At 45.4% G+C, this 24,278-nt stretch overlaps 2 protein-coding genes across 4 annotated transcripts in view; one reads left to right on the forward strand and one right to left on the reverse strand.

Annotated features, from left to right (window-relative positions):
• Positions 1-15,537, forward strand: part of ACO2 (aconitase 2) — a 30,922-nt gene extending 15,385 nt beyond the window's left edge. For all 3 annotated transcript variants that reach the window (XM_071551858.1, XM_071551859.1, XM_071551860.1), the window contains exons 3-18: positions 279-537; positions 2,599-2,691; positions 4,638-4,796; positions 4,990-5,140; positions 6,445-6,549; positions 6,808-6,899; positions 7,183-7,288; positions 8,353-8,510; positions 9,562-9,635; positions 10,298-10,409; positions 10,606-10,728; positions 10,933-11,088; positions 13,040-13,231; positions 14,062-14,194; positions 14,503-14,624; positions 15,039-15,537. In XM_071551858.1, the coding sequence (XP_071407959.1) occupies positions 279-537; positions 2,599-2,691; positions 4,638-4,796; positions 4,990-5,140; positions 6,445-6,549; positions 6,808-6,899; positions 7,183-7,288; positions 8,353-8,510; positions 9,562-9,635; positions 10,298-10,409; positions 10,606-10,728; positions 10,933-11,088; positions 13,040-13,231; positions 14,062-14,194; positions 14,503-14,624; positions 15,039-15,182 (2,179 nt within the window). In that variant the 3' untranslated portion in view covers positions 15,183-15,537. The remainder of the gene's footprint in view (positions 1-278; positions 538-2,598; positions 2,692-4,637; positions 4,797-4,989; positions 5,141-6,444; positions 6,550-6,807; positions 6,900-7,182; positions 7,289-8,352; positions 8,511-9,561; positions 9,636-10,297; positions 10,410-10,605; positions 10,729-10,932; positions 11,089-13,039; positions 13,232-14,061; positions 14,195-14,502; positions 14,625-15,038) is intronic.
• A 1,097-nt stretch (positions 15,538-16,634) lies between these two features.
• On the reverse strand, positions 16,635-23,244 carry POLR3H (RNA polymerase III subunit H). Its single transcript, XM_071549881.1, has 6 exons — positions 22,903-23,244; positions 21,604-21,700; positions 19,907-19,993; positions 18,857-18,920; positions 18,033-18,240; positions 16,635-17,526 (listed from the first exon to the last, which is right to left on the reverse strand). The coding sequence occupies exons 1-6, from the start codon at positions 23,011-23,013 to the stop codon at positions 17,473-17,475; spliced, it is 621 nt and encodes a 206-aa protein (XP_071405982.1). The 5' UTR covers positions 23,014-23,244; the 3' UTR covers positions 16,635-17,472.
• Positions 23,245-24,278: the final 1,034 nt, after the last annotated feature.

The following is a 24,278-nucleotide window of genomic DNA, read 5'->3' on the forward strand; positions in this document are numbered from 1 at the left end:
AACTCAAGAAATGAGCAGAGTCAATGCTTCTGTTACAGTATAGGAAGATTAGAAAAGAAAGCATAAAATGACATAAATTCATACACTTTTGAACTTTATGAACTGAACCATTTAGCCTTGTGCTGGTTGATATTTTAGTGCTGTAAGAAGAGCCTGCAGGTTTCTGTGTGTTAATAGGTCTGAACAGTCTGAGCAATATAAAGAAGTGTTCTGTTGCATGCTTAAAAGGGCAAATGTTGGAGTATGCAAGATACAGATGCTAAAATTGTTCTCTTCAGGCTTGACCGCCCCTTGACCTTGTCTGAGAAGATCGTATATGGACACCTGGATGACCCAGCAAAACAGGAGATTGAGCGGGGCAAGACCTATTTGCGCCTACGGCCAGACCGCGTGGCCATGCAGGATGCCACGGCTCAGATGGCAATGCTTCAGTTCATCAGCAGCGGGCTGCCAAAAGTGGCCGTGCCTTCCACCATCCACTGCGATCACCTCATCGAAGCCCAGTCAGGTGGTGAAAAGGATCTTCGAAGAGCCAAGGTCACTATTGCAGAAACTTCTGTCTGCTTGGAAACCTCCTTCCAGTTGAAGGAAGAGCTTATTTTAATTTTTTTCCCAGAAGAACAGCCATGAATTAGATATAATAATTGCCTGTGGTGGTCAGCTCTGTAGATAGGTCAGATGCAGCAAAGAAACAGAGTAAATGGATGTGTGAGAGTTTCTCAGCTGAGATTTGTCTGTGAATGTGAGAAAAGCTAGGCCTTAAGCTGTTAATGATGGAGGCCTGGGTCATATGGGTATTCTGGAGAGAGAAGATCTGTTTCAAAGGGGAAAAAAGGAAGACAGATTACTCTGTGTTGCAGTACTGAATATGTGTCTGCATTGCACTGGTGTATCCTGTGAGGGGGAGGCAAGTAGTTAATTTCACAAAGCATTTGCTGGTGATGATCTGAAGAGCAATAACTGAACTATGTGCAGCTTTCAGGGCTCCTGAGGATAGTATAAATGTGTGTAAAAGTACAGAGGATGTTGTTATTTATTTGGGAAATTCAGAGTCTAGTTTTGTCCAACTGCTGATTCACTGCCTTTTTTAAATTTCCCACTCACTGTTTTACTACTTATTCATCCTCAAAGGGGCTTCTGTAATATATAGACACATTCATTTCTGTCCTACATACCACAATGCATTTGCCAAGAAGATCTTGTCAGAGCCAGAAGGAATTGTACCTTGAATATTGATATCAGAATTTGCAAACGGGAAACAGGGGTCACCTGCATTTTAAGATTTTAGTCCATATCTATTCTCAAACTCATAGTGGTGAAGTAACTGCTTCTGGCTTCCTCCTTTAGGCCAAGGTAAAGCAACTTACACCACTCAGGAGCAGATCTGGAGTGTTGTTGCTCTGCTTGTCTCAGTCCTAAATTGAGCGATTAAGAATTTGAGACTTGCTAAATCAGACAGTTTCTTTTCTCCCATTCACCTCCTGTCTTCTCCTTTCCCCTGTTCCTGCATTTGTTCTCTGTAGTGCAGTTACATTTGCTGCAGCCCAGAGCTGAGCTGAGTCCCTCCTTTGCCATCCATTCTGAGCAGAGCAAATAAATGTCCTGCTGCCTTCTGACTGGGCTGTGCTGCTGCCAGTTGGCACACAATGAATGCTGGCAGGCCAGAGGGTGGTTTGGATTTGCTCCTGGCACATCAGCATGCTTTACTGGGGGAGGGATGCACAGAGTGAAGTGACCCAGCTCCCAGTGGAAATCGAGGCTTAAAGAACTGCTGCTGCCTCATGGGAAACTTCAGCAAATGTCTGCTGAGACAATTCCTCCATTATCTCATTTCCCCTCTCCCTTTATTCTGCAGCTTAGCTGCATGAGAACAATCTTTAAGAAACTGTCTCCTTCTAGTGCTTATCTTATCTACTCTGCCACTCCTCTGCCAAGAACTATCAGGACATAATAGTGCCATACTTCCTTGGAAACCATGTCTTTTCTCACAAACAATTTTCATGGTGTGACCTCCACCAATAACGGTGATAGTGTAGCAAGAAAGGCAGCATTGTATCTCTTAAACAAGAGACTTGGTAGAATGAGAAATGACGCTCAACAACTCCCCTGGCAGCAACTTCCAGTTCCATTTCTTAATTTGTAAAAATAAAGCCTAAATACTTACCTAAGGGGTTTGAAATGTCTCCAAAGCATCTGTAAAGGAAAAGGAACACCTAGTAGAGAAGGAAGGAGGGGCTAGAATGAGTGAGGGAAACAGGTTAAAAAAAACCTCTTAGAATAGGAAAAATGAGCAGAGCATTTTTAGATGCCTTATTGACAGGATTTTCCTTTAAATATGCTGTTTGGAATTAGAAAATAAACCCAATACTTTTAGTAGAGGTACAGGTGGGATAAAATTAAATGGCCTATTTCAACTGTATGTCAAACAGTGTAATCCCCTTTGGTTTTAAAAGTGGTGTGCACTTCCTCCAACTGCTGCAAAACTGTGGAGCAAACTACAGGCAGGCTTGTTAGGGAAGGGAATGTGTTTGAATGAGCTTTGGATATATGGAAGAACAAAATGTGTTACTAATGCTCTGTGTTTCCCTGGATGAATAGGACATAAACCAGGAGGTGTACAACTTTCTAGCAACAGCTGGTGCCAAGTATGGAGTAGGATTCTGGAAACCAGGATCGGGAATCATTCACCAGGTAAAGTGTGTGTATGTTTGCAATCTTTGAATATGCAGTGGCTCTTTTACCTTATGGTGAAGAGGGAGCTGAGGTGCAAACCCTTGGAGAATTTCACCAGTTGAGGGAAACAACTTGCTTTCCATAAGGCAGGCAAGGTTTCTTACTTGCTCTCTCTGTTATCTTGACAACAGTGGGGGTTTTTTTAAAGGTTATTTTGGTCAAACTGTAACCTGATGTGTGATTAGGTAGTGCCAACAGCATGCCATGTGAATCACAGAAGCTAGAAATACCTTCACTGCTTGTGGGCTGGCTCCTCTTAGAACAATTGGGACAGTAAGGTGATGTCATCAAGCTGGTTACAGAGGGTTAATGTGGTTTACTTTTGGTGCTAAGGAAAGCAGCCTTGGGAACATACTTTTTTAGGGTTATTATGTATGCATTTGCTTCCATGAAACCCAGAAGAGCGTATGAGGACACCAAACAGAGCAGCATACTTCAAGTACTCAAGAATGGCAACAGATAACCAGTTGCTATGTGGATTTGAATAAAATGCAAAATGGTTTCCAAGTCTGAGATTCTTTTGTTATTGCATTTGGATCTAAAAAAATATGATTATCCTAAGATAACTTATCGCTTAATGAGGGGTTTTGTTTTTTTAAAAACCAACACCTCTGTCAGGGTTTTCCTTACTTACTTGTAGGTGATTTTCTTTGTGGGTCCAGTAGTCATTTTTCATTGTTCTCTGAGTCTCAGGCAGTAAAAGTTGAAGAGCAGCATGAAGCAAAAGGTGTAGAGAGGAGAATGGATGACTGGTAAACATCCTGTCAGCAGGGATCTTGTGAAAAGGGTCAAAAGTTCTCTGCTATGTTTTCTTAGCTACAAAATGAGTTACTAAGGTTACCTTAACTTAATGTGATGCAACAGGTGAACTCTTCAAAAGGTTTCAGGAACACCTCAGGTCATTTGTGCTGTGGAACCGCTCGTAACATCTGTCACATGGCAAGATAGCTCCACGCTGTGGCTGCCAGCTCTCTTGTGGCCGACTCTCTCTGGCTAGAGAAAATTGGTCATGTTGTGTACCTTCAGAGTCCAAATCTGGCCTAGTGAGGCCTTGAAAATGGCCTTCCTCCCGCAAATATATTTACATGAGCTCCAAGCAAATAAAGCTGAAAGTTCTAAAAGCAAAGCCTTGGTCTTTTTAATAAAGGATCACTTTAGTTCTGTTCAAGCTGTTTGGTTATGCATATGCTGTGAGTTCAGTGGTACCCAGAGGCTGTCCTTGGTGTTGATGTGGCACATATGCAGTGAGAAATTCCTTAGCTTGAGTTCTCCACTGTGTTGCTACCCCGAAAACTCACTTTTTCATTAAAGAACCATTCTGTGTTTTTGTTGTAGTTGAAGTCTTGCATGGAATCAGTAGCAGCAATAAGGGAAGGGCAACCTCATGGTGTCTTGGTGAGGGTTTCTTCCATGTGGTTGGATTTGGCTGGCAGCATGAACTGTTGGTGTTCTACTGCTGTGGGAGTATAAAGATGATGGAAGGTCTTTATTATGTATCCAGTCTTGCACTGGATAAGTGAATTGACTTGCTCAGCAGTTGATTAAGGGTATAGATTCTATGGAATAGACTCGAGCCCTAACAAAGGTAGGCCCCTTAGTAAAAGCTGAAACTGGAGGGAAGGACTCTTCAGGTGAAAAAAATTGAGGTTGTTTTCTAATTTTTTTATTATCCTGGGATGAGCAAGGACTCTGGGGCTGAGATTGGTACCTTGTGCTGTAATTACATCCTCCACAAGATTTTGAGACAGAAGAGAATTTCCAATCCAAACCAAATTCAATTACTTCTTACTGCTAAAATCTGCAAATACAAACTGATCTAAAGTCTTGTTCTTGTCTTCTTTCCTGCTGTCTTCCCCCTCCTTTCCCAACAAACAAGCAAGCAAACAATCCATTTTTATTTTCAGATCATTTTGGAAAACTACTCCTACCCTGGGGTTATGCTGATCGGCACAGATTCACACACTCCAAATGGAGGTGGCTTGGGAGGAATCTGCATTGGTGTGGGTGGAGCTGATGCTGTGGATGTCATGGCAGGAATCCCTTGGGAGCTCAAGTGCCCAAAGGTAGGAGCAGAAAGAATACTAATTGATGTGAAGGGTGAGATACGTGCTTGATTTTAAAGCACTGTGTACCTAAGGCACCGTATACCATTGCAGTCTGAAGGGAATATACCCCACAGGAGAACTATATACCATTACCTTTCTGAAAGGAAGTGATGTCAGTATATTTTTTTTTCCCCACATTAATGTTGCGCAGGTTATTGGTGTAAAACTGACTGGCAAGCTCTCAGGCTGGACTTCTCCTAAAGATGTGATCCTGAAAGTGGCTGGGATCCTCACTGTCAAGGGTGGGACAGGTGCCATCATTGAATACCATGGGCCAGGTGTGGATTCAATCTCTTGCACGGGTAAGTCAACCCAAATCTCTTACCTGATTGGATTGTTGTTGGAGCTGAGTGTTGAGTTGTCTGTGGAGGCCAGGAAGGGAATCAGGCAGGAAGGATTAAATGTTCTCCCTTAGTCTGGCCTGGCAATTCATACAGTGCAGACTGTGAGAGTTGGGTGAGCGTGGTGTAACAAAATAGCACTCCCCCCTCAGTGAAAAAGTGACCTTTCTCCATTAAATCTTCTTGTTACTTTGAGAACATGAGATAGTTAATTGTGAAGGAATCCTGTAAGATGATGCATCAGGATAAGAGTAAGGGTGGAGGTATCCCAGTGAATACTTAGAGGTGTCAGAGATAAAGGATGACATTTTTGTTTCAGCCTAAAATAGGCTGTGAATAGAAAAAAGAAACAGGTTAAAGGGAGTGTATGTGTTACAGCTGCTAAACAAAAAGCTTCTTAGAAAAGGGGGGTGAGCAGAGGATAGACCAGAAAGCAGCAGTTTGTAACATGCAGTCATATACTAGCTAATCGTGGGTCTTGGGTTCTGAATTCAAACCAGCAAAGTTAAAGTTCTCTGTACTGTGCTAGCTAGGACCAAATGATCAGAAATGTCCCTTCCTTTGGCTTGAAGCACAGCCTTCAAGCTGGACTTCTCCTCTAAATTTGCATGACTTGGCTACAACTTGGAATATTTGGTTTTACAAACTGAGAGCAATTTGAGATTTTTCTTCAGTGAAATCAGAGGAACTTGACCTGCGGTATCTCCTTCTAGCTTGTTAATTGTAAAACAGCAGCTTCTACAACTTTAGTGCTGTGTCTTTGAAAGGCATGGGTGAGCCCAGTACCATGAGCACATACTTGGGAGTTTTTTATTTCGTTCTGTCACTGGAAGCACTTTATTCAACCCATTAAATTTCTCACAAATATCTGGCTCCTCCCACAAAGATAAATGAGATGATAGGGAGGGACGGGACACCCATTGCAGGTAGCAGAGATGCTGTTCACTGCTGTAAATGTATTTGGTGCTCAGTGCAGATAGGGGTTCCTTGTCATCCCTTCCAGTATCTGCAAGAATCAGAATGATTTTTGGCTCCGTCTTTGCAGAAAAGCCTGGTTGCAGGCACTGGATGAATCAGAATTGTTAAGGGCTGAGCTAGCCATTATGTTGCCAGTGTGTCCTCTCAGCTGTGGATTTAGGTTTCTGTGGAAAATGCCCTGATCTCTCTTGGCTTTGCTGTCTTTTCCATTTACTGACTTTTGGACCATTGGATGGCCTTGGACTTTCTGGCTGACCCCATGGTCGCTTCTCCCCCTTCTTCTCTAGGAATGGCAACAATCTGTAACATGGGGGCTGAAATCGGAGCTACCACGTCGATCTTCCCTTACAATGCACGCATGAAGAAGTACTTGGGCAAGACTGGGCGAGCTGGTAAGAAGGTTTGGGGGTTGAAGTGGGTAGAAGTATGGATTTGAGTGAAGGTGTATTCTGGGAGTAGTGTCTTCCTACAGTGGTGTCAGATGTGACTTCTGACCTTATGTGGTCCTGTAGGTCATCTGCTACAAATAGAGAGCTGGTAGATGAAGAGCCTGGGGAAGTATGCAGTGGAACCCCTGTGTTTAGCTGTTCCAAACTTTTTCTTTTTCCTCGTATTTGCTGCACTTCTCTGATCCTCCTTTATTATTCCAGATATAGCTGCACTGGCAGATGAATTCAAGCAACACTTGGTACCAGATTCTGGTTGTCAGTATGACCAGGTGATAGAAATCAACCTCAGTGAGGTAAGGTTTCCTTTCTTCTTGTCATCTTGGATGCTGTGACATGACTCTGCTTTGTGTGAATGAGGACCAATATGAGAGTTTGATGCAACACACCTGGCACTGTGCTAGAACATGTACAATACACTCAGGTCTGCTTCACTGACAGCTTGTGCTCCAGTGTTTGTGTAAGAGAATCCTATTTAAACAGCTTCCAGATAGAGCTGTAAAAGGAATTGATATACTGCTGTGTTTTGGGGTTACTCTTTGCTACTCTAATTTCTGACTTTGTCACTGTTTCTTAAAGCTGAAACCGCATATCAATGGACCTTTCACACCAGACCTGGCGCACCCTGTGTCAGATATTGGTGCTGTGGCAGAAAAAGAGGGCTGGCCTGTTGATATCAGAGTTGGTGGGTAGCATTTGCTCTTTCCTCTGCCTTCATACTTGTGGCATAAATGTTGCTGTCTTGGGATCCAGTCTTTTCATTGCTGTTGTATGTCCTTTGGCTTTGATGCAGTGTCATCTCTTCGTGGCCATATGAATTTGCTGGGAAGAGCAGTAGCTGCCTGGGCCAGGTATTTAGTATGAGAGCTGGGATAATAGGAGGCATTTTAATCTCAAGAGGCAGACCAGGTTTTTTTCCATTTTTGAAACTTTTGAATGTTTGGGTTGACATGAATGTTACCTGTTGAAGAGCATTTTGTTAAAAGTCTGTGGCATGGCTTTGTCTGTTGCAGAGATCTGTCAGGGGCATGACTGTCAGTCCTCCCAGCAGTTGGCTGTTGAGCTCTCAGGACATAGTAAAGTTAGTACTTGGTGTCCTAAAGAGCAGGCTAGGAAACTCACTTGGAATAATCCCTTTTGGAATGGTAACCTGTGGGCTAGCTTCTCAACTGTTGCTCACTGGGGGAATGAAAAGAACAGAAATACATTGTAAAGCCACATCCCAGGTGGGAAATGTATTATTTGACAGTGTTACAAGTAGGATACAGTTACAGCAGCTGTAACTGAAAGAGAATTTATATTTTGCTGGTTAGTGTCTGTCAGGATGGTACAATATGTCCTCATGTGGTCTTCATACTGTAACGAAGGATGCTTGCTTTTCATCATTTCCTCCATTTCTTGCCATCTTGCTTTTGAAGCCTTTTCTGTTTTGGTGGAACAATAGCCCTCTCTGGTAATTTGCTTAACCAAAGTGCAAGTAGGTGACATTCAGATCTTGTAAACCAATAACCAGAATAGTGACCGGGTAGTGTGTTCTGACTGTGCAACTTCCAAAGCTGGACACGGGATTGTTTATGACCACAGTATATTGCTGGAAGGCTTGGCAGTGTTAGTACCTGAAACCCTTTCAGATTCCTTGCCAGCAGAAAGGGGGTTGTCCTATGTTTTTTCTGGTCAGAGACCAGTCAGGGAGACGCTACCTAGTACCAGGGCTGCAGTAACCACCTCCCTGTTTGTCACACACCACAGGCTTGATTGGCAGCTGCACCAACTCCAGCTATGAGGACATGGGACGCTCTGCAGCCGTGGCAAAACAGGCACTAGCACATGGATTGAAGTGCAAATCAAAGTTCACAATCACACCAGGTTCAGAGCAGATCCGTGCCACCATTGAAAGGGATGGTTATGTGAGTATGACTGCTCTTTACACTTCCAAACAGTAGGGGGTAAATTCTTCAAGACAGTGTTCAAGGGTCCTGAGGTACCTAATGGAAGCCTCTTAAACTTTATCTTCATTTATTGCTGGAGGTACAGTTACTGATGTAGTGACTAGCCTTGTGCTGCTGTGCCTGTGGGTCCTACCATCACCTTGACAATGTTTTGACCTGATACCTTTACTATCTGGGCATAATGGGATTGGAACTGAACAGAGTTAAGACCATAATCAGGAACTGAGGATATAACAGCATGCATAGCAAGGAATGCCTCATGCTTCTGGAATTCTGTAGATGGCCATGGCTGACAAAGGACTGCAGTCCAGCTTCCTCATTTAAGAACAGTTTAGGAAGTGAGCAAGCTCTTTTGTTGGAAGGTGGTTCCCAATTTAGACTGAATTTATGGCAAAACTCATATTTGATTTGAAAGGGGTGTCTCTCTAGAGGAACCATTACCTGCATTCTCACCTTTTCTGTGCAGAAAATGATGTTTTAATTAGTTTTACTCTTTAGTAAATGTTAGAGGCTGTCACAGTGTGGGGAACAAGTCTTTACATGTGGATATGCCCAGCCAAGGCTTAATGCCTCCTCCAACCAGGTCCACAGTCATGCCTTTCTTTTAACAGCTGCCTCCTTAGTTGAGTTGTCTGCTGGGTGGACTGAGCAGGCACACACATTTGCCTGCATGTTGCCAATTCTCTCCTTACATGGACAGGAAGTCTGTAGGATAGTAATCAGACCAGACACTGCCCTTCAAAAATCTGCAAGTAACTGGACTGCTCAAGTTAAGCAGGTAGAGAACGGGAACATCACAGCAAGTCATCCTGTGCTCTTCCCCACTGTTAACTCACAACCTTACAGGGGTCAAACCCCTTATATGTAAAAAAGCAACTCAAAACTGAAACAAGGAGGGGAATTTTCTCATACTTGCTGCTTTCTGTTAGTTTCTGCTTTCCCTGAAAAAGTAACCTCAGAAACTTATTTCAGACTTTCTGCCAGTAACAAAGTTGTTCTCTGCCCTCAGGCGGAAATCCTGCGAGAAGTTGGAGGGCTGGTTCTTGCCAATGCTTGTGGGCCTTGCATTGGCCAGTGGGACAGGTAAAGATGGAACTCACTCTAGCTTTGTGTCTTTTAGCTCCTAAAGTGCTCTGTGAAGCCAAATGGGATTCCAAATATAACACACTGGGAATGAAATGTATGAAAACCCACTGGCCATAGGTGGCTGATATGCCCTGGAGGGGGAGAAAAGAAAGACTGCAGATTTATGTTGAGCCTTTAAGTGAATGAAGCTTTAGAATGGACAAACATATAGTAGGCAAAAAATGGGGAGAGAGATTTGTTATCTCTGAGTGGGTGGGCTGGAGTTTATATGGTCCTTTTAAAATATGAAAAGTGAATTGGTCCAGCTTGAATCATTGGAGTAGTGGGAAAAAAATTCCAAATAGAAGGGATGGGAGACACATTCTCATGTGGCTTTGTCACTGCTGATGGTGGGGTATCCAAAGGCAATGTACTTAGTTTAGGCAGTTCAACAGTGCACAACATGGGCTATGAAAACTACCCCAAGAATCAGTGACTTGGGTTTGTACTGCCCTTTGTTTTTGAGTCTGTGCCTAAGGGAGGAAAACATGTCCAGGCACCAGCTTATGTTTCTAAAAGGTAGTGATTACTGCCAAATCCAAGCCAGGGGATTTTAGCAGTGAGACATCTAGAAGCAGTATCCCATTCAGATCTGATGAGCATGTTTGCTGCTTTCACAGGAAGGACATCAAGAAAGGAGAGAAAAACACAATAGTTACATCCTACAATCGGAATTTCACGGGTCGCAATGATGCCAATCCAGAGACTCATGCATTTGTGACCTCTCCAGAGGTAAGAAACAGCCAGAGGAGGGGCAGTTGAATAGTTCAGAGTGCCTTGGGAGTCAATTCTTCTGCCTCCAGGAAAGGCCCAGTATGGCTTGGTTAGAAGCTTGGCTGCCGGCTTTGAGACTGTTAGACTTAGGACTTTCAGATGAAGAGATGGAGGGGGTACAATACATCTTTAAATTTGTCATTTTTTCTTTCAGATTGTTACAGCCCTGTCCATTGCTGGCACTCTAAAATTTAACCCTGAGACAGATTACCTGACAGGAGCAGATGGGAAGAAGTTTAAACTGGAGGCACCTGATGCAGACGAGCTGCCCAAGCTGGTAACTGCTGGGTCTGGAGGTGGAGGGAGGAAAGGCCTCACAATAGCAGTGTTTTATATGTACTGAGGGAACTTTCATGCACTGACCTCTTCCTTGACATGTGGTGTTACAGCTAGAACAGAGGCAGTTTCCTGTATTGGCTTGTTCTCTTCAAGTGCTGTTGGGGATGGCTGAGGCTGATGATTTTCCTTTCTTCTTTGAAAGGAGTTTGACCCAGGCCAGGACACCTATCAGTACCCTCCCAAGGATGGCAGCGGGCAGCACGTGGATGTGAGCCCCACCAGTCAGCGCCTGCAGCTTCTTGAGCCCTTTGATAAGTGGGATGGCAAGGATCTAGAAGACATGCTGATCCTTATCAAGGTCAGGAGCCAAGTGGGGGAACACCAGCTGTGACAGGTCTGCTCGAGCAGGGGTTTGTACAGAAGCTGCTGGAAGCTTTGCATGTGCCTTTGAGGTGTCTCTGATTCCCTCCCTTCCAGCACATTGTTGTGGAAGTGAAGCAAGGGTCTTCCTTCCTTTCAGATGTTGCCTTCTGATACTTACTTCTGTTACAACTAAGAGACTCCTCTTCTCTGGGCTAGTGGTTAGCAATACTGTGAAAAGTGAAGCTTGTTATAGCATGTAATACGATCCTGCCCATCCTATGCAGTCTGCAGCATTTGTCCCAGTTATAACCTGCAGCAGAAAAGTTTAATTAGCATCTTTAATGACTGACTGTTCTAAGATGTATTTTGTCTGAAATGGGGTCATTGGGAACTTCTCATCCATCGGTATGCATTTTCTCTTCCCACTTTTTCATAGAAAGAGAAATTGCTGCATAATAAAACATTGCAATTTGGTCTTTTAATGGAGACAGGGGTTTCTCGTCTCTGCCTGAGGTGAGTTAACAGGGTGATAACTTCAGTTAATAGAGTGATGGGTTCTGAAATGCAATGCCTTAGGAACTGACCTTTGGGAACACTGATAATTTGGCAGAGTTGCAGGTACTCCCAAGGGCCGTACTGAGCTGTGCTTAAGTTTTGGACACAGGCAATTCCTTTGCAAGCACTTGGAGACTTACCAGTTGGAAGGCCATTATCTATGGTTGGGAATTCTGTTCCTACAAGCTGAGAAAGCTTATGTGCTGTTTGGAAACTTAGAGGGTAACACTTGGCATCTTGTTGAAGTCCCCCAGCAGGGAGGCTGAGCTGTAGCAGGAAGGGCTTAATTGCTTTTTGTACCTGAACAACCTGCTGCTGAGGGAAGTGAGGACATGGCAGGAGATGTCATGGCTAAGCTAATTTTTGTAATTTACCCTTTGGAACAGGACTGTACTTCCTACACAACACATGCAGAATGACCACTGTGTTCCGCCTCAGAGTGCCTCGATTCTGCAACAGATGCACTTGTCTTGTGTTTGTGCCTTTAAAAAGAGATGTGATGGTCACAGAATGGGTAGGGTTGGAAGGGACCACAGTGGGTCATCTGTCCAACCTCCCTGCTCAAGTAGGGCCATCCTAGAGCACATGGCACAAGTTTGTGTTCAGATGGTTCTTGAATACCTCCAGGGAGGAGACTGTACACCATCTCTGGGCAACCTGTTCCAGTGTGTGGTCACCCACACAGTAAAGAAGTTCTTCCTCATGTTCAGGTGGAACTTCTGTGCATCAGTTTCTGCTCATTGCCTCTTGTCCTGTTGCTTGGCACCACTGAGAAGAGCCTGGCTCTATCCTCTTGGCACCCTCCCTTCACATTCTTAGGGACAACCATGAAGTCCCCTCTCAGCTGTCTCTTCTCAAGACTGAACAGGAGGTGCTCCAGTCTCTTAATCATCTTTGTTGCCCTTCACTGGACCCGCTCCAGGAGCTCCATGCTACTTGTACTGAGGAGCCCAGAACTGGACACAGCACTCCAGATGTGGCCTCACTAGGCTAAGTAGAGGGTCAGGATCACCCCCTCGACCTGCTGGCAATGCTCTTCTTAAGGCATCTCAGGATACCATTGGCCTTGGCCACAAGGGCACACTGCAGGCTCAGGAACAGCTTGTTGTCCACCACGAACTCCCAAGTCCTCTGCTGTGCTGCTTTACAGCAGGTTGGCCCCCAGCCTGTACTGGTGTATGAGGTTATTGCCCAGGTTCAGGACCCTGAACTTCTCTTTGTTGAACTTCAGACAGTTCTCTGCCTGCTTTTCTGACCTGTTGAGTTCCTTCTGAAGGGCTGCACAGCCCTCTGCTGTATCGACCACTCCCCTCAATTAATGCTTCACAATTAAGGAAGGGTCAAGTACACTGCTCCATCCTAACATGTTCTTCTCTTCTGCTACCCTTTAGGTAAAAGGGAAATGCACCACTGACCATATTTCTGCAGCCGGACCATGGCTCAAATTCCGTGGCCATCTGGACAACATCTCCAACAACCTGCTCATCGGCGCCATCAACATTGAAAATGGCAAAGCCAACTCTGTGAGGAATGCATTAACCCAGGAGTTTGGCCCAGTCCCAGACACAGCCCGTTACTACAAGGTGAGACATTCCCCTGAGATACCTATTTTAAGAGGAGGTTTACACTTTGGGCAGTGTGTGCCAAGAATGAGGCTTTCACCCTCCTGCTGTCAAGTAACAGCAGCTGTGAATTCCCATAGCATTGAGGCCTTTTTTGGTCCTTCCTCTGGTGATTGCAGTTTCTTTAGGAGATTCTGTCCCCACCTGCTGTGGGGAAGAGGGAGAAGGATCCCGTGACTCTGAGGGGACCAGAAATCATAGGCAAAAGAGGGAGAACTTCAGGCTCTGCACACTTCACAAGGCATAGTTGTCCTCAGACTGTAACTAAACCTTGCCTTCCAGAATGTTTCACTTGTGACTAATCTAATGTTTAAATAAATTATAACCTTATCCCCTTTATTCTTTAACACTTGACTTCAAATCTCAAGAAATGCCCTTTTGCCTTGTAGACAACTTGGCAGTTGTCTCAGATTGGCTCTTCCAGTAGAGAGAAGTTAAAATTTTCCATATCCCTTCCAGAAGTAGAGCAGAGGTCTTGGCTGGTGCAAACTTTGGTCTGGCACAGCACCATAGAAGGAGAGGTGGAAGGAAAAGGAAAGACAGGACTTACTTTGGATCCCAAGGACAATCCTTCTCAGCCTTCGTCCTTGAAGAATGGCAGTGTCTAACTGCTGTGAGGCACTTAATTCCTTTATTTTAGTCCATCCTTAGAACTGAAGGGAGCCTTCTGGGAGAAGGTGTCATAGCACAACAGTGTCAGTGTAGCACTGAAATTAGATGTGTGGGTGAATATTTATTGTTAATTCCTCACTTGAGTGGGCAGAAATGTAAATCTTTGTCTTTTGTCACAGAAAATGGGTGTCAAATGGGCAGTTATTGGGGATGAAAACTATGGTGAAGGATCAAGCCGGGAGCACGCAGCCCTGGAGCCCCGTCACTTGGGAGGCAGGGTCATCATCACCAAGAGCTTTGCCAGGATCCACGGTGAGTCAACGCTCCCCCTGTGGTGTGTGTAAACAGGATGTGTTGGTTTGAATGGAAGCAGCATTCACCTTGCCCTAGGGCCCAACACCTAGAGGCATGAACCTTACCTGCTGACAGATGGCAAGATCCCTCCTGTCAGGAGTCCTGTTACATACCTAGTTAGAAATGCCACAAACAGTGGATATGCTGATCTTGCTACAAAGATAGTAATTGTTGCTGGATTCCTCCTCTGAGAAGCACTGGGCAGCCAGAAGGTAGTCCTGCCTCCCTGGGATGTTACAAGTATAGTTGGTGTTTGTTCTCCACAGAAACCAATCTGAAGAAGCAAGGTCTACTGCCTCTCACTTTCGCTGATCCAGCGGACTACAACAAGATTCATCCTGTGGACAAGCTAAGCATTGTGGGACTGAAAGACTTTGCACCTGGAAAGGTAACTGTCCGGATGTCTTGTCCTGCACTTGGGGGCAGGGATGTGCCATTGACAGGAGCAGTGGTGAGCTGTGTGCTTGTGAGGCAGCACGGCACTGAGGGGCAGTGCAGCCTGCCAGCCAGGCAAGACATGGTGGCCTCAAGGGCTACGGGGCAGGGCAGAATCAGACTGTGTTTTTCTGAAGGGTGAGGAGACAACCTTATACAATACTCTGAATTCCTGGACTCGTTGACTTAACCATGAGTGTTCCCTAGAAAGAGCTGCAACCTCACTTTTATGTTAAGACCTACCCTGAGCTACAATTTTGCCTTTCAGCCTTTTAAAAATATGTAGGAATTTTGCTTTGAGAAACTTCAGATAACTTGCTTCCTTGAAAGAGAAGGGGGAAAAATAAAAATTGTCTTCTTCCTTTAGCCTCTGAAATGCATCATCAAGCATCCCAATGGGAGCCAGGAAACAATCATGCTGAACCACACCTTCAATGAGTCGCAGATTGAGTGGTTTCAGGCTGGCAGTGCCCTGAACAGAATGAAGGAACTGCAGCAGAAATCAAGCTAAGTGCGCACAATGCCCCAGTGCACTGGACTCGATTCAGCTTTGGCATCTTCATGAAAGTGCAATTCCATGCCTACCGTTGGAATAAATGTCTGATCAAATGTAACCATAGCTTCCTTTTTGTTATGGTACTTCCTCTTCACTGACACTATGAAAAGGGAGTGCAGTTAGGCTTACTTTTGTCTTTTAAATTCCCCAGCTCCCTTTTTCTATTTTGGCTCAATTTCAGTTGTCCCACAGTTATTTATATTTGGAAATAACCAGCTAAGGTGGATTTGTCTGTTCAGTTGGTTGTTTTCTGCCCCTTCACTTTACTGGTGGCTAAAGACTTAAAATGAAAATAAAGAATGTGACCATCTCTACTGTTATGTATTACCGTATTCATCATTCTGATCCCTGTCACTGTTGCTGGGAGGGTGGGAAAGAACTTCTTGTAAATTACTGCTATATGGAGGGAAAACAAACCCCAAACAACAAACAATGACTCCACATAGTGAAAAGAGAGCCCTCACAGCTGTTTTGCCCTTGCCATTAACCTACTGCAGGCTACAGTCATCACTTATCACCACTTTCCCCACTACCTTCCTGCCCAGGGCAACAGTGCCACTACTGCAGCAGTGACAAACTTGCAAAGAGCACCTGCTTTATCTGCTTTCCTAGCACTGGGCATTAGTTTCCTCGAGCACAACCTACAACAGGAGATGGATGTTGAACCACACAAAGCCATGCAGCTCCTACTTCACTACACTCCTGGGAGTTCTGACCCTGTGCAATGGGGGCTGAGCCAAACAGTTACTTTCGGGGTACTAGGGCTGTTTTCTTCCCCAGAACAGCCTGTCTGGAAGCCCCTCACTTGTTTCACCCAAAGTTCCACCTGTACAAACAGCTGGGGCTTTTCTGCAAAGAGGTTGTTTCCACCCCAGCTAGATGGTTGCATGTCTGAGCACCACTGCTCTGTAGGTGGCATTCAGTGAGCTTATTGTCTGCGCAGATGGACCTCAGTTACTGTGAACCTAAAGAATCCTAGGCTCCCTTTTAATTAGGGCAATGCACCAGGAATAACAGTTCAGAATTAAGGGGTTCTGGCGACGCTGCAGGGAGGGCGCTGGTGACTCAGGCTTTGTTTTCGCAGTTGGAGGTTAAGCAGACCCACTATCCCAGGGAATTACAGCCCCTTCCTGCCAAACGTGGCTAGCTTTGTAATTATGTGCAACATCACTCTCCTGGCAACGGGCCCTGCATAGACTACTCGCTGTCTTGTTCCCCCTTCTCCTTGTACTGCTGTCAGGGAGGTTGATGGCAATTGTTTTTCATTGGCTGCTAGCACAGAGCAAAGCGTTGGTCTTAACAGTGTCTGCCTTGAAATCCAAGTAGCTAAACTGCAGGAGGCAACTGTTTTCTTCCTGCTAGGCAGGAAGCTAATAGTTTCCCCACAAACTGTACAGGAAGGCAGGCTGTGTGGGTTTTACTATTTATTCCACTTACGGCATTAAGACACCCCCAAAAAGAAGGAGTTTGGAGCAACTTGCTCAAAGCAGCCTTGGTCCATTTAGTTCCTAATTACATATTTCAGCCAAACTGCAAAGTTTAGCTCATTCTACATAAATACAGCCCACCCAGTAAAGTAATTCCATTCAGCACAATAAAGCAGCCTGTAGCTTTCCACAGTGGTCATCTTCACCAAGCCTGAGAGTTACTTTTGGGTAAATAATTGTCATTCCCATTCTTTTTGGCTGACTTCATCCATGGGTGAAGTTGCCATTCTTAGCAGAACATTACCACCACCACCTCTGCTCTCAAAGCAGCAGCATTTTCCAGGTTTCCAGAGTACCACACTGCTACTAACTCCAGTCTTTTGCTGTCTCTTTTTAATTTCCTGTCAAAAGAAGGGCAGGTGTAACCCCTCTGAGACCAAGCTCTCAGCCCAAGGAAGCTGTACTTCTTGACAGGCTTTCTCTTCTGCTTTCACTCACTGAAGTCAACTCCCTCCTTAATTCAGGCAAGTAAAGACCTCCTCAGTTTTAGCTCCAGGGCAGGAGACCAAAGCTCCAGCTGAGTTTGTTGCTGCTGTGCTCAAGGCTTTTTGTGCCTGTAAATTCACTTCTGCAGATCAGTAAAGACATTTCTTGAAAGCGACTGTCTCTTTCTGGGAGGTTGAAAGCTGAAGGGGAAACAGAGAATGGCAGGTCCAATTTCTCATTCAGCTTCAGAGGAGCAATGAGCAGCAGCAGGATCCCGTTGTACCCCAAACATCCACTGGAAAGACCTTCTGTGGAGCAGGCTCTGATGGAAGCTAACTGTTTGTCCACCACGACAGGAGGCCCAGGCCTGGCTCGCTGATTGATCCCTGTGCACAGAAGACAAGAGAAGCATGCAGTTGTAAACTGCATAGAGAATAGAGGAAAATGCCTAAAAGTACATCTCTCCCCTCTGACTTATGGAACACAGCTGTCACTGGCTCAAATCTATGGTTTTCACGCACTGTACTCAGGTGGGTCTTAAGCCAGAGCACTGCAAGGAAAGACTGTTCAGCTCTTGCATAACATGTATGTGTTGCTCCCAGCTCTGTACTCCTCATACACTCACTCCTACCTGCAGATCCTGCATCTGCAGTTTGCTTTAAATCAGCCTCCCAGGGGAAACTACACCAACAACCATAGAGTGTTCCAATGAAAATACTCAAACACAGAGAAACCACAAGAACAATCTCATTTCTCCCTCTTACCACTGCATTTTGTGACTCTGCTTCACGGTCAGCTTAAAGCAATCAGTTCCTTGTGAAAGGGATGCTACTTTAGACACTGAACAAACCACAACGCTCACACGGCTGTATGAATCAATGCACAGAGTTACCACAAGAGTGTAGGGTGCCTCCTTCTTCTGGACTTCTTCTGTGGCATTTGAAGTGGAAGCCTCTGCAGAGCTTGGACCTGTTGGTGATGTATCAACAAACGTTTCATCCACGACTCGGAAGCGGATCTCCTCCCCAATGTCCATGTAAAGGTCATGGGCCCCTTCTTCTGTCTCATATTCCCACACCCACACCTGCTCTGCTTCATCACTGGCCATGCCAAGGATTAAGGATGGAAACAATCAGTATTCTCATGACAGATCACTTTCCGACAGTTCTGAGAACAGACTCGATTCAAAGCCTTTTCACAGTTATTTCTCCAGCCACAATCTGCTGTCCTGGGTCACCATCTGCACAGCCCACGGCCCATCTTCTTTCTGACTTTCCTGCTTCAAGGTGCACACTGCTGGGGTACCCAGCCCCCAAAAACCCAACAACAGAAGAGACCCCTAAACAAACCCAAGACAACCTCACCTACCACCCTGAAGTACATCAGACACACACGTATCTATCTAGGCATTACATGGTGTGGTAAAACCTGCATTCTGTCTTCAGCAGCAGCCAAGACTGGAGGCAGGGATTACAACTCGGCTGTTCAGGGGACACTGCCATTCATTTCCATCAGCGGGCACAATGACCCTGCAAAACCTAATGAGCGTGAGGGCCTGTCTAGCTGTGATAACAGTCTGCGGGACTTGCCCGACACAACGGCTCAGCTTCTGCTGCTGAGCACCTTCATTGTTGCAGTGCTGAATGCCTGTTGGGCCAGCACTGCACAATCTTTTGAAATGAAGTAGTAAAGTTATCAAAGGTGATCAAAGGATACAACTTAGCTGGCTGCTGCAGGGATTCTGGTGGGATGACAATATCATCAAAGAATCCAATAGAAACTGCGGAGAAAAGAATTTGATTAAGACTGAAACAATTCTTTGCAAATGATGTTCCACAGCAATTCCTAAAATGCATTTCTAGACTCATTCCCTTCCTCGCTCAGGAAGGACATTGAGATTATGCAGGAATTACTCTTTGAGCCACAACACTAAATTTCAATTGGCAGCAAAGAAACCACCCAGCTGAAAGTACATACAGCAACAGAGGGCACAGTCTTCATGCCCGCTGGGAAAGGAAAAGGTTGGAGCAGGAATGGAAATGAAAACGTTCCAAGAAATGAGTCAGATGCTATAGAGGTCTGTGACAGAAAAGAGCTTAGAAATCACGGATGTAACATGTTAAATAAAGACCAATATAAACTTAGAACAGTCTCCACCTCCCCCTTGAGATTTCACGATGTTGAATTTTACCAGAGAATGGACCATGCTCAAATTCAGCAACAACTGTAGCCAAGGTAATCTAACTGTCCTAATTTAACAACTGAGCAGAGGAGCTTGTTTGCATGGAAGACTCCTTCAAAGGAAGAAAGCAACTCATCAATTATGTATTCCATGACTCTCTCAGCACTTTGTGCTCACAAAGACACTTCCCTGCCATGTTTTCTGATATAGGAAATGATCACAAATTTGCACAGAACTATAGGAAAAATGCATCAGACCAACATAAGCTGGTAGTTCCACTTTGGAAAAAAAAACAAATTCTGTTAACTGAAGCAAGAAAATTAATCCAATCTGTGCTCCAAGACGGGCTCCCCTGTTCTTGGGCATGCACATGACTGACAAAAGCAAAGGGGAGCGCAGACAAAAGAAAGCATCTAGGGCAGGGAAAGCTGCCAGGCTCAACCTACCGACCACCCTCAGATCAGAGCAGCGTGAGAGGCCAGAGATAGCCTTTTACCAGCCCACAGACAGCACCACTCCACCCAAAATCAGTGTCTGACAGACCCAAGAGCCCAGCAGCTCACGTGTCCGAAATTGCAGCTTACCATGGACACCATCCTGACTGCAGCTCTTGATCTGTCCAATCAAAATCTCATCCAGGAAGGGATGGAAGACCACGTAGCGGAAATGCACTTAAAAGAAAACAGATCGTTACTGCTATTTCCATGTTAGTGAACTGTACTCCTTCCACAGGGTGGCAGGCATTAAAACAAATCCCACATCCTATATGCCCCCTAAAACACTTACCCAGCTTCTTTACAGGCACTGATTAGATAGAAAAACGGGAGTAAGAGCTCTGATTCCTAACTGGTTTGTACAAATTCTGACAGCAGCTTATCAGCAGTGTCCTGTTTCCAGCTCCTCAGTCGTGCAAGAGTTGAAGTTCACAGAACAAAAGAGCATGGAGCAGGGCCTCTGCTTAAGTTATGATGGGAGCATTCCTGCCCAATGCTTCAAAGCCAAAAGTATCAGCTGAAAATATACTTTCTCGTAATAATTCTGCCTTTTATCTTTGTCAGCAATGCTGTATTTTCCTTAAATAAAATATTTAAATCAAATATTATCAGAGTAAATAAAATTTCTCTAGTATAACTGAATTTTTCATCCAGGTTAGATAAAATGTTTCTAACCAAACACTTGGCATTTATAATTACAAGAATACTACACTGAGAAAATCTCAGCCAAACGATGCTTATGAGCAATTTAACATCATTTTAGCTGTTCACACTCAGTGCTCCTCTTTAACACAAAATGAGGCAGTGCATTAAAGAAAGTTATTACCAGACACAGCAGGATTTATCAAAGTACTATCCCAGATTCTGAAAGCAGACTTTTTTTCTCAAACTCAGAATATATTCTCTTCTTTCAGCTCAAGGAGTAATGCAAAGTTAAGAAGCCGAATGGAGATTAAAGCAAGCAGGAAATCCTGCCATTCTCCTTCAGTGCTGGAGAAGCTTTTGTTTGCTGGGAGCAAGTTGTGTTGGAGTTAAAATTTAGACAAGGGGAGCCACACACAGTCAGTCCAGCTCCCTTGTACCAGGAAATATTTCATGTGCTCAACCTACACTTCCACACTCTTAAGTTGAAACTAGAAAAATATATTTCTTACCAGTTTAAAACCCCCTAACTTAAAAAAACCCAAAATTTGCTTTTATGCATTTACTTTCAGATCTGATTCAGACTTGCCAAGAGTCAAAGTAAAAAAATTTGTCATTTCTTATTAAAAAAAAATATCTGTACAAATGTATGCTGAACCAGATCTGTTTAAGTTTCAACAAAAATGTCACAGAACTTCCAGCCAGGACAAGAGCATCAAATGCTGTTCAAATGTTATATGCAGAAACAGGTTTCAACATTCTAGGTAGGGAAAATAACCTTCAAAAAAAAAAAGAAAAAATACTAGAGGAACAGAAAACAATTATTTCAACTTGTTTTCTACGTGCAGATTTCCAATAACTTTCAAATAAATTAGCCCCTTGCTACACCACAGCTATGCCTCTAATTGTAGAACAGAGATGGGCTGCAGGAGAAGGCAAGCAGAACTGGCTACTTAAAGCTGTATTTGTATCCAAAAAGTGCAAGAAAAGAAGATACTTTCACCATGTTCCTCTTGTCCTCCTAACAGGAAGGGAGTTAAGGTTGTGAACTTAAGGTTCTTACTCTCCCCAATAACTGAACTCAGCCTACATTTCCAGATCATTAATTAACCTGCAACCCTACATAACTGAGGATAAGCACAAACCTTTGGTATGTGATGCACCATCCCCAGGAAATATGTATGAATCTTCCAGCTTTGTGATATCAAACAGACAAATGCAGAGCCCGACATTGTATACCACCTGCTCAAAGGAAAAAATAAATTTGAAAGCAGTAAATCAAGCAACCCACCAGGTTAAATCAAGCAAACTATCAAATTCCTACATTATGCACACTTTTTCAAAAGGTAGCAACCAACAGGTGGCAAGATGGGAAGGAGCTGTGTTGGTACATTGCCTTTAACAGCCCAGCCCTGACCCCCAGCACTGCAGGGGAACCAATTCATGTGTTAGGGGAGCACATGTTTTCACTGACACTGGAAAGAGACTGCTACAAAGAGAGACCCTTGGGGACACTGTCAGTGGTGAGAAGAACTTGATCTGCCAAGACAGTAAACAGCTTCCCACAGATGTCATTCACCAGCCCCACAGCTTGTCCAAAAGCTAAACGTACTTTTTGCTGAGTTATTCTCTCAAAAGTCTCTAGGCTTGCCTTTGTCTTAGATTATATTAGCTATGGGGAGACAAGAGGCAAATTCTTGGTTTCTCTGCTACTTCTGAGAGAGCTTCACTCCCTCCAATTTCTGAGGCACCTACCAGTCACCAGTGGATGAGATAAAGACTTTCACTTTTCACAACCTGCCTGTAGAATCTGGTATTCACAACCCCCAACTCCTTCAGGTTGTTCTTCTGAGCTCCCTTCACGTTCACAGCTGTGTTCTGAGTTTCGCCCCTGCCTCATGCTGAAGGCTGTGTGGTACTCACAGTGCCAGGGCTGCACAGGCAACTGTGACCTCTCAGTCCCCACGGAGCACTTGCCATGCCCTGCACTGAAGACCTGCTTCTTACTGTATTTCAATTACTAACCACAGACCAAATCAGCTATTAACATCTTCATTTCTCTTCCAGTATTACTGTTCTACATGTATTTATATAGTCCTTTTTTTTTTTTTTAGTTCTCCACTGGCTGGATTAGTTTGCCTGTTTTTCAGGCTGCATTTTGGATTGCTCTGCTATGCACAACCCACAACCCAGCGGTTCCTCACTTCTCTTCCACACTTCTCTGCCCCGTTTGGCCTCTCAGTGCCTTCCCATTACAGCATCAGCCATTAATGTTCCCTCTGAGATGGTACACGGCAGTCTCTTGGTTTACAGTGGCCGGGGAGGGCCTTCACATCCGAGCTGCTCTGACACCTCGCCCAGTCCCTCATGGGCACAAGTGAAGGGAAGAAACCCTGGGGGTTGTTACGCTGCCTCCATCAACCAATATGTGACCCATGCTTTACCTTATTGGCCAATTTCTTGTTTAGCTCTTCAGCAATGGATTCGTTCAGTTTCCTCTCAAACTGCCAGGGAGGAATTCTGACAGTGTCAGTCATCTCCACCAGGACAAACATGGTGGCGGGGCGGGGGGCGACGAGACACCCACAGCCTCGGGAACTGCCACACCGCAGGGACAACCAGGGCGGCCCTGGGAGCCCGACTGCGCGGGTTGCACCGGTATCCCCGCTGTGCCCGGCTGTGCCGGTATCGCGGCTGTACCGGTATCCCCGCTGTGCCGGTATCCCGGCGGGGCGGTATTCCAGCTGTGCCGGTATCCCGGCTGTCCCGGCGGGGAGGGGGAGGGGGAGGGGCAGGGGCAGGGGCCCGGAGCGGGTGGAATGGCGGTACCGGCCCCTCAGGCGCCCGCCGCACGCGGACCCCGGCGCACGCGCCACTTCCGGCGCCGCCGCAGCCAATGGCGCCCCGGTAGGGCACGGCCGCCATCTTGTCCCCCTCAAGCGGGGCGGGGCCCGGCCCGGTCTGGTCCTCCCCCCGTCGCGGACCGCGGCCGTGTCCGCTCACCCTGGAGACGGGGTGATTTTGGTCCACAAAATCTTGGAAATCGTCTCAGCACTCACGCCCCCCGTGCACGGTTGCGCTGTGTCCCACCTCCAAGCCCCAGGCAGAGGCTCCCGTACTGCAGCTGAAGTAGCGCACAACCGCCGTTATTGTGATTTAATTTACCATTTGCATAAGTTTGAAGCCCAGCAGGCCAGCAGAGATTAAAGGCTGTGTCTGTCTGAAAGCCAATTCTTCAGCTATTTGCCCACTCCGGGTGGGTTTAAAGTGCTATTTGCAGCTGGAAGTTCCTCACCGCCCCAACTGCCCAGTGCTCGGGTCAAGGTTATTGTCAGGGGCAAACAGTCATCCAGAGCTGGAATGTCAGTGTTAATTGCCGAAAAGAAACCAACCCCCATGGCGTGATTTTTTCAGGCCTCGGTGCATTCTGCAGAGAGGGAAGGAGTGCGAGGGATGGCAGAAAACAAGGGGGTGTGCTCACATCTGAGATTTGTCGGGGGAAAAGAAAGCAGGTTGTTTGAAGTGTATTTAAAAAAAGATCTGCCAGGAAAACCAAACATCCCTGGCTGACAGTCCAAACTGCACTGTCAGCGTAATGGCTTTGATGGGAAGGCAAAGTGTGCCATCCCCCGCGCCCCCAGCAGCGCTTCGTGGGACAGCAACGCCGCTCCTGGGGAAGGAATCATTAAATCTGGAGCTGTCTGGGAACAGGAGGGGGAAAACGAGGTTGGAAGTGCTGTGCTTAGGCCTCATTAACAAGATACCTGTCTTAGCCGGGGAGTTTTTGATCTCTTCACGATGATTCCTTTTTCACCGGGAC

Source organism: Pithys albifrons, chromosome 3 (genome assembly GCF_047495875.1).
Source record: "Pithys albifrons albifrons isolate INPA30051 chromosome 3, PitAlb_v1, whole genome shotgun sequence".
Classification (NCBI taxonomy): domain Eukaryota; kingdom Metazoa; phylum Chordata; class Aves; order Passeriformes; family Thamnophilidae; genus Pithys; species Pithys albifrons.